General features: G+C 42.1%; 1 protein-coding gene across 1 annotated transcript in view; it reads left to right on the forward strand.

Moving 5' to 3' along the window:
- Positions 1 to 17,410, forward strand: part of EPHA3 (EPH receptor A3) — a 375,419-nt gene that overhangs the window by 348,106 nt on the left and 9,903 nt on the right. The window contains exons 15-16 of the mRNA XM_066599150.1: positions 2,915 to 3,108; positions 17,031 to 17,186. Coding sequence (XP_066455247.1) covers positions 2,915 to 3,108; positions 17,031 to 17,186 — 350 coding nt within the window. The remainder of the gene's footprint in view (positions 1 to 2,914; positions 3,109 to 17,030; positions 17,187 to 17,410) is intronic.

A 17,410-nucleotide genomic window follows, 5' to 3' on the forward strand; every position in this document is an offset into this window, starting at 1 on the left:
CAATAGTAATCGTGCCTCAGTAATAATAGTACCAGCCGAGACAGTCATTTGCCATCTGGGTGGAAAGCTGAAATATCATATACATTTTATCAAGGTTACTTCAGAATTTTTTTTTATGGCCTGTTAGGGTATTTGTAGTGTATGTAGAGTCAAGGCTTTCAGTAGGCACACTGTAATGTTTGGGTTTCCCTATAGTGGCATACCGTACTATTGATGCCACTGGTACAATCTTGGCATCAGCGATATAAAGCTTGATAGCATCATGTTATGGCAGTATGGTCAATGTACTTACTGAGTTGTATTGGCTACATACACTGATTGGCAGCTTTAATAGAGATCATCATCTAGTAGTGCATTGGACCTCTTTTGGCCTTCAGAACCCCATTGATCTGTTCATCATTAAATGTAAAGGCATCCTTCGTTATCCACTATGGTACTCGCCTTATCTATTAACTGCTGTAAATGCAATAACGTCTGTATCTTCAGACCCTGTTAAGTTCTTCCCCCCTTACATCACCCCGAACAATTAGTAAAATTAGGTATTTATAATCCCAGAAACCATTTTCCACTTTTTGATTATTTGTTCGTAGAAGGAATTTCACTTTTCAGGACTCTGCCAAAAATGTCATTGATTATCGTATTCTTCTATAAACAGTGGGTGACTAATTAAGTGATCATATAGGACATCAAAGAATTTGTACCAAATAGACTCCTTTAATCCAATGATTTCATGTTTTTCTTCTTTTCCTAAGAGGAACCTTTACGCTTGAAGGGCACCTTAAGTGGTCCATGGGTTTCGAGCCATTACCAAAAACTGTTTACCTAGCTTTTTAATTGAACCCATATTTGACCAGAATGCACCTTTTAGAAGGAATGCTATAAATGTCTGTTTCTTAAAGACATAGCAACCATTTATCTTCTGCGTGTAATGGGAAGGTCTGCCTTCACAACCAATTTTTTAAATTGTTCCAGTGCATTTAAGATGAAAAATTAAGCATTTTTGCAAAAAAAAAAAACCCCTCTGTGTAGTCTGATCCTGCAGTCGTCTTATTATAACATTAGGTGGAAGGAAGTATGACTGTGGGATCAGAATAACCAGGCTCTGTAATATGTTATCATTGAAACATATAGGTTTGCATAGAAACTGCAAGCACCAAGCAATAGATTTTTAAGTAAAGGGGTTATTCAAAGTTTCTAACTTATCCTCTACCCACAGAATGGGATAAGATCCTGATCGGTGAGGTTCATACCACCCCACTCCCCCTGCCCCACCCTCACGATCACGAGAACAGGTGTACCCCCGCATTCATTGAGCGGCGGTCTAGCATGAGCATTATCACTCAGTTCATCTCTACGGGATAGCTGCAGATAGCTGAGCACAAACAGTTGCATGGAGATCAATGGAGTGGCAGCACACATGCTAGGCTGCTTCTCCATTAAAATGGGGAGACATGGGACCACTGAACTCGTGATCAGAACCCCACAGATCAAACACTTATCCCCTATCCTATGTATGCATGCCCCTTTTAAGCCTATTTGCTAACTCACTTAGCAAAGTTTTTTTTTTCGTGTTTGAGGCATTGGTGGTGAAACAGTACCAAAGGTGTCCACTAGAGGTCTCCGTGACAGTTGGTCCAGCAGAGAAAGGGTGCCTCTGTTGGTTAATTATGAGGTACCTGTGAAGTTTTTGTAAAAGGAGTGGGCATGCCACTCCAGGTTAGCCTTAGCTAATTGTTTTGAGCTCTTGGGGTTCTGCCACCCAAACTGTAAGAGAAGAGATGCCCTCTGTGCTGCAGTCCAAGAGTGGGCAATGTACTGTGTTTATGACGATGTGAAGTCTGATGGCATTAGGTCTGTAAGTTAGGGCCACAGTTGATGTATAGTTAGTGGCCAGATGGCCAGGGTTGATTTGTGTACTGGTTTATTGTCAAAGTGTGGAGTGCTGTAAACCTTTGCTGTGATGGAATAAAGTTAGTAGGTGCCAGATAAAATAAGTTCTGCTGGGAGTGCAGCCCAACATCTTGTGTTGAGAAGATGATGGCCCCAAGCTGTGACTAATCCCCTAATATCACATTAAAAATAATTTCATGAGTTGTCTTTGGGCAATTCCTACTTGTTAGAAAGGTCTATAGACAACAAATTGATAACAAAGTGTCCCCAACCCTACTGGGACCCCCAGCAATCAGCTGCAATCTGGGGTGAAACCTTTCAGAAGGTGTTTAGTTTCTCTGCAGTGCCCCCACAGGGGAAAGGAAGCATTACAATGGTGTCAATTTAAATCAATGGATTGTCCTTGTAATGTCTTTAAATATAATATGCTTTATGTAGTGCCAATATATTCTACTACACTTTACAAATCAAAGGACACATGAACAAAATCAGCCTCTACATACAGAAGTAAACTAATACAAAACAGGATAGGTCTTCCAGAGTGAGAGCCGCTCTTTGTAACCACTCTCCACTACGGCCAAGAGATGAGGATCCCGATGAGGAGACTCCACTCTACAAACTCAGAATTACATCAAAGGTTAATGAAAATGAGTTGTCTAAACTGTGAAAGTGGACCTTCCCTTTAAATATTTTATATGATTAATAGTAGAGTAAATGTAATGAGGTCAAAACAAAATACCTGAAGGTTGCGAGTTCAATCCCCGCTTGGTTCAGGTAGCAGGCTCAAGGTCGACTCAGCCTTCCATCCTTCCGAGATCGGTAAAATGAGTACCCAGCTTGGTGGGGGGTAATAAATAAATTACCTGAAAGCGCTGCGGAATAAGTTGGCGCTATACAAATAACAAGATTTATTTTATTTTTATTGAAATGCAGATGCACAAAAAAAAAACTTGTACTGTGTTTAATGGCCACCACTGAATTCCTTTTGAAGTCAATTCTCCTGATACTACTTTACCATTAACAGGTAATTAAGGCAGTGGATGAAGGTTATCGGCTGCCGCCTCCCATGGAATGCCCGGCTGCCTTGTATCAGCTCATGCTTGACTGCTGGCAGAAGGACCGAAACAACAGACCAAAGTTTGAGCAGATTGTCAGCATCTTGGACAAGCTGATACGTAATCCTAGTAGTCTGAAAGTTATAGCCAATACGGCTGCGAGGTGAGAATTCCGTGTGTGCTGCAAATCGTAGAGAAAATGTCATTTTATATGTATTCTTTTATTTCTAATGACAGGTTTGCGCTCCGTGCCGGTAGCCCACACGAAGGAAGGGGAGGGGGGGGGGGGGAGGTAGTGGGGGGGGGCTGTACAGCTGTATATGGTTGCAATACAAAATACCTACAGTGCTATTAGTAATCTGTTTTCTACTATAATGTTATTACTTTTATTTAATTCTCTTTTTTTATTTACATTCCATATTTTTAGGTCTAGAAAACGTACTTTAAAACATACCTTTCATGACATTAATTACCCGTCTCCCCGCCTTGTGCTGTACTGTTACATTGTAGTGGGAAGCTCATGTCTGCGATGTCATGTAATTGCAGGAGCTGTGCCCATGCCATCACTTTGGCGTAGCAGCTATATCATACAGCTGGTACCCCGTACAAATGGTCGGGGTTGGCAATAATTCTAATCCCATTTGTTTAACAATTTAGTTGCTGTGGTCAGGGCTGACCAGGGAATCTAAGAGGTTAATAGAGGGAGGGACCTAAATCTGTCATTCCATCAGCTATCTGCAATACTATTTTGGAGCTGCCGTGGCAAACGGAGGTCTAACAGTAGCCTCCAGGTCTGCCATATCAGTCATATATAAAAGAAATAATATAGAAGTATTGCAGAAGTATTGCAGTGTATTAACTGAATGACCATAGGATTGTATGTTCAAGTTCCTAATAAGGACATAAAAATGATTAAAAAAAGACAGGTTTGCTATCTCTACATTTGTAATGACCCGTACAATAAAATTAAACATTTTTTATTCTACATAGTGAACACTGTAAAAACATCTAAGAATGCCAAAAAAACAGAGCTAAAATGTTGGGTGGCAGAATTGTGTTTTTCATTCCGTCCCAAAAAGTTAATAAAACCTAAAGAATACATTATTTTACCCTAAAATGGTACCGATAAAAATTACATCTTGCCCTGCAATGAATATGGCTGTGCCAACAGAAAAGTAAAAAAGTTATGTCTTTTGAAAAGTGGGGAAAAAATCCAAAAAAATGATACAAGTATAAGCACCATAACTTTAAGGGCGAAAACACAGAAACATTTTGTCCTCCCCTTATACAGTCGTAATAATCATTGGTTCAGTGGTTTCATTTTCACTGCTGGGATCTCTCACCTGCGCACCTATCTTCCCGCCTCTTTTTTTAAACTGGCGCGGAATTTGAACTGCCGGCGAGGGAGAGAAAATTTCCCTTGTTCAGGCGCAACTACGTACTGCCGGGTCTAGTTGAGCCAACGGCAATGTGTTTTCGCCCTTAAAGGGGTTGTCCCGAGGCAGCAAGTGGGTCTATACACTTCTGCATGGCCATAATAATGCACTTTGTAATGTACATTGTGCATTAATTATGAGCCATACAGAAGTTATAAAAAGTTTTATACTTACCTGCTCCGTTGCTGGCGTCCTCGTCTCCATGGTGCCGACTAATTTTCGCCCTCCGATGGCCAAATTAGCCGCGCTTGCGCAGTCCGGGTCTTCTTCTTTTCTGAATGGGGCTCCGTGTAGCTCCGCCCCGTCACGTGCCGATTCCAGCCAATCAGGAGGCTGGAATCGGCAATGGACCGCACAGAAGCCCTGCGGTCCATGAAGACAGAGGATCCCGGCGGCCATCTTCAGCAGGTGAGTATGAAGACGCCGGACCGCCGGGATTCAGGTAAGCGCTGTGCGGGTGGTTTTTTTAACCCCTGCATCGGGGTTGTCTCGCGCCGAACGGGGGGGGGGGTTTAAAAAAAAAAAAAACCCGTTTCGGCGCGGGACAACCCCTTTAAGGTTATGATGCTTCTAGTGTAGGTGATCTGGATTCCGGGGAGCTGTGCCCAAACTCCCCCCCGATCCCCTGTTCTTGCTGTGTCCCCTGGTGAAGTAAGCGCACACACACCAGTGTGACTCTTTTCAGTAAGCTTGGCGCACACTCCTATTCATCTCTATGCGCTCTGCTGGAAAGTGTCACGCTGGTGCGCACGCGATGACTTGGCCGGCAGACAATGCAGGAAGGGGGAACCGGGTAAGTATGAAAAGGGGCTCCTGAACGCCGCATCACATGGTGCTTATAGATGATGACAGGTTCCCTTTGGGTACCAAACTAGGTCATGTCCTTAAGGGGTTAATGGCAGGATATTATAATGACAGGTGTGTTCAGCTATTGTAGCAAACAGCACAAAATAATATTCAGTAACCGATAATCAGTATCTGAATTGTGATTTTTCCATTGCGTATTTTGCCTTAAATTTCACTCGGAATCCTCGATAATATGCAGAAACGTGAATTTTGTTGTGTTTTTGTACATATTTCACTGTATGAGATTTCAGAAATGTAAAACAGTTTGTTGCTACTGTTGATTTTTGCTTGCGAATTTTGGGGCTCCTGCAGACAAGGCGGTTTTGCTCTCGTTTTTGCACACTCAAAATCGTGCGAGCAAACCACTGATTTTAATGGATTTCCTCACATTCTGCATTTTTGCGTTATATCCTCACGCGCATGAAAATATACGCTACATGCGCACCCAAGGCACCATAGGAATCTATGGGGGGGATGCTCAAATCTGCACGGCGTCCGCACAAAATCGTGAACTGACTCACACAATTTTGCGGTGTTAGTTGATAATACCGGGGACTAAGTAGGCTACTCAGCCAGTTAAGTCACAGTGCGGCTGTGTCCTGCGCCGATATGAACGAGCCCGGCAGCGCCAAAAAGTACAATAAAATCACACATCATGCTTTACAGTGCAATCACATCATGCTCTCGCAAGCGTATATACGAATAAACCTATTCAGATCCATGGGTTCTATTCTCTGCGTATTGTGTGTAATTCTATGCACCCAGCGCACGGCGCCAATATGTCCGTCTAAAGAAGCCCAAACGCTGGATTAAATTCCACAGCATTTGCGCTGCGTGTGAAGACGGCTTTACGATGGACCATGGGTTAGACAGAATTCATACTTGGCATTTTTTGCTGCATTTCTGAACTACAGCAAAAAAAAAAAGCGCAAAAAAAAATCAATGCATTGTAAAAAAAAGCTCACGTGGTTTAACCCTTTCCAATCCACTGTCTGACATCTAAACACATTATGATTTAAGGCTGTACAGCTCCGATGTTGGAAGACGTCCGTCTGGGTTCTCTTACTGTATATTGCCAGCCTCTCTGCTGTCGGAGCCTATCCAACCTGTCACCTCATGCAGTACTGGCTTTAGCCAGCAGATAGCGCCATTGTATAACAGCAGAAAAAGAGTAAGCTCCCTAGGAAAACCAGGATACAAATTGGATTGGAAAGGGTTAAAAACAAAAAAATAAAATTTGCATGCTTTTATTACGTTTTGTTGCTGCAAACAACGTAAAGTGTAAACGCAGCATAAGACATGCCAAAGCTATGACCATCAACCGGTCAACAGTTCTTATCTGTAGGTGGGCTGCCTTTGTTTGACAACTCCTTTAAAAGGAGAATAAAGAACATTTTTGCCGAATTCAGAATACCGTTTTTTTTCTTGAATCACACAGGAATATTTTTCGAAAATTTATTCTATTTTTCGGCCATATATTATATTTTAGGCACTGGCCAACTCTGCTGCATACTTCAGGTTGCCGTAAATGTCATTGCAGTTACAGCCTTGTCTGTTTTAGCTATGTTCAGGCTGAATGGAAGCTTGTCGAATGACTCCAGATTACCACCTGCTATGAGGGGACCGAAGAGCAGCTCTTGATAGATGATGTTTAGCATATGAGAAGCCATTCTGTAAATCATCCCTTGGCTATTCCTAATAGGGCTATTACAGATTACCGAGTCACAGCATCATCCTGCAAGGCAAATGTAGATTATGATTCACATCTCCCAAGGCTACTTTGCTAAACTTTCTTCAAGACGGTTAATGAGGTTTGTGGGGCAGACGGGATATTTACATTTGTAAGCTCCGATATTGGATCCAGTCATTTCTCTGTTTTCGTCTGTCAATAGTAATAGGCATTACACAATGCCATAAAAAGTCAAACTCACTCGGCGCCCTCAACCATCGTTGGCAGAAAGCATTTCTGTGTCTTGGATAATTTCTTTCTAAATTGCTTCATGGTTTCCAGAGTTTGAGAAAAATAAACAGAACGGGCAATTAATGAAAAAAATGTCCCTTTTAACTAAATGATATTCGAATGTTCAAAATTTTTAATATGCGTCTACCGCCGAGATCTCCCATCGTTCAGTATGTAGTCACGGGAACATCAAACTTGATTTAACTACCTATAGAGAATAAAGTGAAATAGTTTCATGTGGCAACTCATTAAATTCCAATAAAACTGTTACCATTATTCGGGCAATTACCGGGGTTGGCACAACCAAACACCGGAACAAGACTTAAAGGGCCACTCCGGCGAATTTTTTCTTTAATTTGTTCTCTATGTAGCTATTTCCCCAGTATATATAAGTTACTCCTGGCCTCTTTTGCCTCAGATGGTCATGTGAGCTCAGTTCCGACCAGCTCAAATCTACTTGGGGTTATGGATTAATATTCTACTCAGATTCTAAATTTGTGGGATGCTGTTAAATGGATCTACAACAGAAACTACCTACAAGGGGACGTAAGAGCTCCTTACACAGTTACTAATAATGATTAGAGGATCCTGTCACACAGTTAAAATAGAGGAGATCACAGCTCATCTACTCGACTGTATATATTAATGCTCTGTAGCCTATATAGTTGAATACTAAAAGGTAATGATTAGAGATGAGCGAGTATACTCGCTAAGGCTAACTACTTGAGTGAGTAGTGCCTTCGCCCTTAGCCGAGTATTCTCCCGCTCGTCTCTAAAGATTCGGGGGCCGGCAGCGGGCGGTGAGCGGCAGGGAGGAACGGAGGGGAGATCTCTCTCTCCCCCCGCTCCCCCCTGCTCACCGCCGCAACTCACCTGTCACCCGCACCGACAGCTGAATCTTTAGAGACGAGCAGGGAGATACTCGGCTAAGGCACTACTCGCTCATCTTTAGTAATGATCATTAAACTGCCCACCAGCAGGCTGATGCATCATGGGACTGATATAAAACTGAAAGTGCAGACAGGGGGCTACACTGCATGGAAGTGACTGGAATACACCTTCAGAGTGCTATAGGCAATCAAGTAAGGTGGGAGGGCATGGAAAAATGCGTTTTTGCAGGAGTGGCCCTTTAAATGTCTATCTCATGCAGTGGTGTGAAGAGTATACCGACAATAGTGTATTCAAGAAAAAAACATCCATGGAAAGGGGATCCTGTGAATGGAAACAGCTTGTCACCGAAAGGGGTCAGAGGAGGATGTCAGGATTTGTTCTGATGAACAGACAATGGACAGTCAAGAAAACTGCAACTTATAACAACGCTGGTGCTCCAATTAACATATCCAAAGGCACAACTCATCGTTCGTTAGCACATATGGGAAATGCTGTCTAAGAAAAACAGAAAGGTGAGACCCCAGTGGGCAAAAGAGCCCACTGGGCAGTGGAAAAACATCACCTGGTCAGATGGATCCAGATTTCTGTTGCACCGTGCTGATAGGAGGTCAAAATTTGGCGCAAGCAATATGAGTCGATTACTCCTTTTTGCCAGCTGTTCAGAGCATGTCAGGACTTCCATCTAATTTGCGGCAGATACAGAGGTGTAACTTGAAGCTCCTGGGCCCCAATGCAAAACCTGGAATGGGGCCCCCAACTATAATGCTTTATTCATAGTACTGGGCTCCCTATATGGAGAAGAGAGGCCTTATGGGCCCCCTAAGGCTCCTGGCCCCGGGTGCAACCGCATCCCCTGCATCCTCTATAGTTACGCCCCTGGGCAGATACAAGAAACTTCCTGTCCATGGGGGGCCAATATTCCTGTAGGACTATTTCCACACCTAGTGGAATCTATGTGACGTTGAATTGCTTTGGTTCTGAATGCCAAAGCTCTACTTGATGTGGGTCTCCAATATAGTAGACATTCACTTCACTTAGGCCCTAAAGCCAGTTACGCGTCATGATTGTTAGCGGTATATTAAAACCGTGAAGTGTTTGAGAGAACGAATGATAAATGGGACCCCTAGACCCCCACAGTTGGCCACATCTGCAATGGATTTCCAAGTCCACTTTAATGCACATATTCGTTATTTCACTTTCGCCATGTATAATATAGTTTCAACATTCGACTTTTTCTCAGAGCCTGTGATTTGACATTTGTATTGCCTTTAATGAATTGTTTTAAATATTTGTGTTAAGAATTAATGCGGTTTGTTATTTATTTCATTTTTCCACTTTTTTTCCTTCAAAGAAAACCAATTACTTAAACCTTATCTGTTCAGACCAAATAAAAAAAATGATAATCTCTATTAAACAAATGAATAAGTTGTTCCACATGAAACTCATTAATATATCTCAAAAGTCTAAAAAAGTAATCTGGCAAGTGTTTAAATGCGGACAGATAAGAGCGAGCCGAGTGTAATTTTTTAAAACTTTACATGGAAATGGACAATTCGCGAAATAGAACTTGGAAGGAAACCCACCAGGTGTTCCACAATTAATTGCACTTAAATCTCCCTTCTTAGAAGTTTTTGTCTTGTTTATTTAAGAAATACTTATAACTTCAGTGCGGCAGATCTAAGTTTACTTCTAAGACTAAGATCCATTCCTTATTGAAGGAAAGTCTAACGTTTCTATATACTGATGAAGGGTTGTTGATCCAATGAGTTCTCATTGCCAAATTTGGAGTCGAGAAGGAATTTTTCAGAAATATGAGGAAAATTGGCTTCTACTTCGTATGTTTTTTTATGCCTTCCTCTAGTTTAGCATTGCAGGATAATAGGCTGAACCGGATGGACAGAGGGCTTTTACAGCCTTACATACTATGTTATAGTCTATCTAGATTGTAATTTGGCAGTAGGGGCACTCTGGCCATTTAGGCGTTATGATAGTGTCCAAGGGCCAATGGCTGTAGGAAGCCCAAAGCTTAAAGAGGACTTGATATGTCCTCATGTTAGCAAGGTTGGCTACATAGCTTTTTTGCCATGGCGCCACTTACTTTAGCAATGTCTTTCTTTTGCCTACACTCACCTCGGTGTGCCTTTTTGGGCTTTACTTAGCTGCTACTGCTGTGAATATGTCAAGTGGGCCGTCCATACAGCTGTCATTGGATGATGTGAGACTTGATTGACAGTGAGCGATGGGCACTTTACACATTCACAGTTCTGGGAGCCAAATCTAAGGACCTCCTATATGGGAGAAGAGGGTGAGCATGAACCAAAATAAATAATTTGGGGTTTCCCAATAATGAGCTGATTGTGACAGAGACTCACTTCTGGCTCCGTTGGCAACCAACTGTTTTTGCTGATGAAAGGAGCCGCTGACTTCTTATTCCTTTGCAGAGTTCTGATCATTTTTGCTAGTGTCTGTCAAACTCAATGACCACCTTTGTAATGCAGGACTGCATCTGGTCCTATAGCAGTTTTCCACCATTACTATTTGACAGGCTTCCCAAGAGCAGGATACTCCACTATTGAGCTAGTAGTAAACAAGTACTTTAAATTGAAGTAAAATGACATCTAATTGGGGCTATTAACAAGTATTATGTGATATAGTCTGGGAAGCAACCAATATAATAATGACAATACATGGGTGTTCATCCGCCCATTATGCCTACACACTTTAGGCAGCAATCAGGTGCTCTTCACAAGGAAAAACGTAAGCATCCCTTCCCCCAGATCCACCTTAAAGTATTAAAGTACCCAACCAGTACTCTGCTTTCCACTGATGAGAAAAAAATACCCTAAAACAGCTTGTCTGCAAATGGGTGTTTTTCCCTTCTAGAGAACAGTGTGGTTTGGCTTATGACCTTAATCATGTTGTCCAGGCCTGTTGAAAAGTTGCCCATTGCCCAAGGAAGCCACTTTCTTCTAGGTGGTGCTGTAGAGGTACTTTTCCATTCTTTGCTAGCATACTTTTTCCCCATGGAGCATTGCATGGCCTATGTAAGGCTCTGCCCATCAACTTGGCGTTCTCCACAAGCAGAAACATTGACCTCCCAGACATGGTTCAAAATGGGTTCTTCTTTATCAAAGTAGACTAGTCATTGCGTTCTGTGTAATGCAAAGGAAAGCTCATTAAGGATAGCATCCAGTATTATTAACAAGTTGGCTATTTTTTGCACCTGGATATCTCTCGAAAGGTACCTGTACACGGGTCGATGGTCATCAGAATAATCTCTCAAGCAAGTATGGGCAACTGTCAGCCTGTTTACACACAGCCCCCAACAGGGGGTTCAGTGAGAAGTTTTTTAGTAGTTGCTAGTCATTCCATTTCAGTGAGCTGAAATAAAATGCCTACTGAGTGACGTCTCGCTCAGTGTAGACAGGAGTTTTTCAATCTTTGATCGACTGCCTGTTTGCAGAGAATGGAGGCTGGCGGCCGGAAGAGATCTTTGGCCCACTCTACCTCCATTCTTTGACAGATTATCGCTCCTGTGTGAAAACAAGGAGCAATAGTCGCTGGAACGGTTGTCAGGTGCTCATGCACCCGACAGTCGGACCGTGTAAAGGCAACTTAAGAAACAATTATTTTCCTGGAGCCCGGAAGCCCACAACTACCGCTCAAATATTGTAAATCTCTTCTCGATTGATCTATGTTCCATTCGTCTTCCAATGACTCATATAACGTCTATCCACCACCTCATACACCGTCCTGACTAATACGTTTGTTCATTTTTACCACACTTCGTTTATATTTACCACACACCAACTATATATCATAATCTGATAGAGGAAAAGGGTGGAGATATTTTTTTTTCTTCTCCTCTGAGTAGATATGTCATTTCCATGATGTCTTTTTAATGACTGCCGTCTGTGGCCTAGTGGGTACTGATTTATGAAAAGCTGTAAAAGATCAGGTGGAACACGGCAGGACTTCTTTACAGCTGCCTGGATGGAAACCCATCTAATTTGTTTAGTTAAGTGTGAGCTCATGGTGAACATCACCCGGCCCATAAATTTCGAGTTGAGACCCCTAACTGGGAGCTGGGTCCAAAAAAATGCCGATGACTGCAGATGATCTTGAAGACCTACATTCCCTCGGTGCATATGTGGAAACATCACAGACTCTTCGTTCCTACAAGAACATTCCTTCTTATTGATAAACTGTCCAGATGTCCTCTCCGAGGAGGGAAATAACCAATTTCTACATTAAATTCTCTGAGGAACATTGGAAAGAGTAAAATAATACTTCACATCGCTGGTTATTCCGAGGTTATGTACATTTAAATTAACTTCGTTTTTCTATTTCATTGCTTCTTTGATCCAAGTCATGAACATGAAGACTAACTTTGACTACTTAAATCCCTAATCTGAGGAATCTGTTTTTCCTCAATTCTGAAAGACAAATTCCTTTATTTTAAAGGCTTGTGCCTCAGATAAAGCTAATCAAGGAGCAGAATCGCTGCAGAATGGAGGAAAAAAATACGAAAAAATGGAGGTAGAACCTTACATTCCTTCCTACTGCAACACTTCATAAATACTTCAAGAATGTCCTGGGAATCACAAACGTATTGCCAGCAAAATATATGAGTCCAAAGGTGATACACTTATTTTAGCTAACAGCAGTAGCTATTTGGTGTTATATTACCAGCACATAAAACTACTTCAAACTTTGCCAGAGGGAAAATATCTATTTTTTTTTTGTACACCGTTAGCCCATTTCAACTATGCGGAATTTAGAAAACAGAAGATATTAGGGCTGCCAGCTTCACCAATGCAAGAAGTCATTGTGAGATTCATTAATCAAGATATAGTTAGTGCTCTCTTACAAAGTTAATTACATACTCCGATATATATAAAATGGCCCCTGTGTTAGAGACCCCCATCTACTAGCATGTTGGCCCCCTTTGGACTTTTAGAACTGCAGTAATTGATAATGGCATAGATTCCACTAGGTATTGAAATTGTTCTACGAGAATATTGGTCCATGCGGACAGAGAGCTTCTTGTATTTGTCATGGATTAGATGGATATATTGACATGCACTCAACAGCTGACAGGAAGGGGTCATCAATTCATCCTGCTTGTACCAAATTCGGACCTCCTATCAGCAGGGAGCAATAGAAATCTGGATGCATCTGACCTGGTGATGTTTTTTTCACTGCTCAGTGATATCGTTTTTATGTTATAGTTTCGTCAATCTGTTTCTCTTAGACACAATGGTGCTGGAACTGGTCATCTGCTGTTATTACCCATATGTGCTCAGGAATGCGCAAGTTGAGTGTTTGGACAGCTTTGTTGGAGCCACACATTGGATTCAGCTGCTCTTGACTGTGCAGCACCTGTTGGTCAGACCGATTTATTGAAATCTTGACATCCTTCTCTGACTCCTTTCAGTAACAATCATCGCTATGATGGGAACACAGCTGTATACAATGTGGTGAGGAGGGTGGAAACATGGCCAGTCTACACTACATCCATAACTCCCATATAAGTCAATAGGAGTTACGCAAACATTAGAGCACAAAGAGCTACACTGTTTGCTCAGCCCCTGAGTTATGGAAACAGTGTGGCTTACTGTGCTATGCTGTTTTTGTAACTCCCATTGACATCTATGGCAGTTACGAAACAGAGTAGCAAACTTCACATGACTATTTTTGTAAGCCCTGACCAACCTAGCCGAGCTGACCGCAGTGGTGGCCACAACTCAAATACGGTAGGTGTGGGTCCCAGAGGTAGAACCTTCACCTGTCAGACTGCTATACATATCCTATGGATATGCCATAAAAGTCCTTGATGGGAATACATTTTTAAGTAAAAACAAGTACACATTCTAAAAAAGATATACTAGAACACAGCAAGCACAAATGTAATGGTATCTGCCAGACTTAAAGATGGAGGCTATCTAGGGTCGACAATACCTTTAAGACACTTATAAAGTAATAGGTATTTGAGAGTTCCTTAAGTAAGGCTGATAGAAGGAAGACACAGCTTTTGAGTAGATTACTTCTAGGCTTGAGGCAGTGAGATTTATCCATAATGTCCATGTTTCCAGTTCTCTCTTGGATTATTGAGGGACGGAAGAATAAGTGAGTGAGGTTGGTAACTCTCTGAGTCCACTGGGGGTCATTGGGTGCCCTAAAGTGATGTTTCTCATCATGGATCTGCATTTACAGTTGCCATTGTCACATGTAGGCCTCATGGCTGGTATTCATGATCAGGTTCCTTCTTTTTAAAAAAAAAAAAACCTAAAATAAAAATCTGCAAAACTTCAAAGTATTAATCCAGCCAAAACAATATTAACAATCCCACAAAGTGTCCTTTATTCGCTTTTACGTCGCTGCTTGCTGGGCTCTGTGCGCAAGCGAAGTAAATTTATATTGCTCATTCAGCTGGCAATCCCATGCCCCAGAGCGCTGAACCACCAGAAACAGGCTGTTACCACAAGCCTCTGGTTCGGATGCAGTCATCAGACCCTGATTGGTTCCGGTCCTGATGACGTGATCAGAGTGACAGCCAATCATAGCACTGGCATGTGAGTGCTATAGAACCCTCTCTCTCCCCCGCTCTCCTGTCAGTGTGAGATCTGAGGAAAGCCCACCATGAAACAACACATCAAAGTGGTTGTCCGGTTACTTTTTGAAAATTAAATGTTAAATGCAGATATGCTGAAATAACAAATCAAGCCGTACTTACCTGTCCGGTGTCCCAGCGATCCAGTGCTGCCTCTCCACTGTTCAGTATCTGTTGACAGCAGAAGACAGGTGACCGCTGCCTGCTAATTAGACTGCAGCTCAGCGCTGGTTCTCTTGGCATCTGTGCTCATATCGTGGGTGCCATGATGCCAGGAGATGCGAATGGTGATGCTGCAGCCTCTGATTGGCAGGCAGTGGTCACCTGACTTCTGATGTCAAAAAAGACCGGGTGAACAGCGGAGCTGCAGAATTGAATCGCCGGGGCTGACAATGAGTAAGTACGGCTTGCTTTGCTTTTTTAGCACATCTGCATCACATATTTAACTTTCAAAAAGTAACCCAACAGCCCCTTTAATTCCAAATGATTGCCTTCTATTACTTATCCTCTATAAATATATTTAGATTTCGTTAGTATAGGTGATTGTATAGTGTATATAGGGTCCATTTTTTGTATTTCTCTAAAAAATAAATTTAATTTATTAGTGTCCGTTCGCACATAGCGGATATTGGTGCAGATCCACACCAGAATCCGCACCACTTCGCATGGATTTTGGCATGTTTTCATGCAGATCCACAGCTAATTTCACTCTTGCAATTGAAGGGATGAAGTCTGCTGTGAAGATGTGCCAAAATCCACAGTTTTTATGTGGAATTTGATGTGGACTTTTGGTTCGAATTTCCCACTGTGGAAAATTCACACCAATTCCACTTCATGTGAAAGTATATTTACAGTCATTTAATAACTCAATTAGTCATTACATTTATTAATTAATTGCCAATTCCATTTATATTAATTAAAAATTATAAATAAAATATAAATTAAAACGACGAACAAAATATACTTGAAACATTTAAAAATGAATGTTAAATTAGTAATTATCCTAAATTGCTCAGAAACATATAACATTTTTCTAATGTGCTTCCAAAATGTAGTAAATAGAGATGAGCGAGCATACTCGCTAAGGACAATTACTCGATCGAGCATTGTCCTTAGCGAGTGTCTGCCCGCTCGGGAGCAAAGATTTGGCTGCCGCCGGCGGGCGGGGAGCGTCGGGGGAGAGCGGGGAGGAACGGAGGGGAGATCTCTCTCTCCTTCTCTCCCCCCGCTACCCCCTGCTCACTGCCGCAACTCACCTCTCACCCGCGCCGGCCGCCGAACCTTTTCTTCCGAGCAGGGAGATACTCGCTAAGGACAATGCTTGCTCGAGTAATTGTCCTTAGCGAGTATGCTCGCTCATCTCTAGTAGTAAACAAATGGAAATATATAACTGATTAAAAATAAAATGCACACCAGGTAAGTACAAATTTCACATACTGCCGTTGAAAATATGAAAAAAATGACAATTAGAAAAAAAAATTCTTCATTTTTAAAAAATATATGGAAATCCTATCGGTCTCCTTTTACCACCTAATTAAAGTACAATATGTGATGAAAAAACAGTATCCGGATTACTTTAATGTGTAAAACCTTTATAGAGTTATTCTCTGTCAAACTGACTCAGATTTACAAAATTTGACCTGGTCATTAAAGGGGTTGTCCCGCGCCGAAACGGGTTTTTTTCAATAGCCCCCCCGTTCGGCGCGAGACAAACCCGATGCAGGGGTTTAAAAAAAAAACCGCATAGTACTTACCCGAATCCCCGCGCTCCGGTGACTTCTTACTTACCTTGCGAAGATGGCCGCCGGGATCTTCACCCTCGGTGGACCACAGGCCTTCTGTGCGGTCCATTGCCGATTCCAGCCTCCTGATTGGCTGGAATCGGCACACGTGACGGGGCGGAGCTACGAGGAGCAGCTCTCCGGAACGAGCGGCCCCATTCAACACGGAGAAGACCGGACTGCGCAAGCGCGTCTAATCGGGTGATTAGACGCTGAAAATTAGACGGCACCATGGAGACAAGGACGCTAGCAACGGAGCAGGTAAGTGAATAACTTCTGTATGGCTCATAATTAATGCACAATGTACATTACAAAGTGCATTAATATGGCCATACAGAAGTGTATACCCCCACTTTGTTTCGCGGGACAACCCCTTTAAGGCACAAACGGGCTTCTTCTTGAAAGGGTGAAGAAATGAGGGACCCGGGTCCCTTTCCTTGGTTCATTAATTTAGTAAAAAAAAAAACTATATGGAATATAAAATATTCGCTAAATTTAGAAAAGCCTTTGCATATAAATTTATGTTTCTTATACTAACACTCTTCCATTTTCTTACAGGCCATCCAATCTACTTCTAGATCAAAACAGTGTTGACTATCCCACATACCGAGCTCCCGGAGACTGGCTAGACACCATGCAGGCTGGACAGTGCAAGGACATCCTGTCAGGAGTTAGCTACAGCTCCTGTGAAACTATTGCAAAGATATCATTAGAGTAAGGCATTACAGATCTTCTCTACTCGGACTTTCTTGGTTTTTTTTACGTTGTTGATAGAGTTTAGAAATGCATTCTAAAGACAGAAATTGCCGGAATATTTTGGCTGATCTTCTAATGTTATCTTCAAAATATAGAACCACAAGGCATTCGTGTAACTATGCTGGCTGGACAGTAAATGACATGCAGTAACTGGACTTAACCTATAGTAGTCGCCTTTCCAG

Source organism: Eleutherodactylus coqui, chromosome 4 (assembly GCF_035609145.1).
Source record: "Eleutherodactylus coqui strain aEleCoq1 chromosome 4, aEleCoq1.hap1, whole genome shotgun sequence".
Taxonomy (NCBI): Eukaryota; Metazoa; Chordata; class Amphibia; order Anura; family Eleutherodactylidae; genus Eleutherodactylus; species Eleutherodactylus coqui.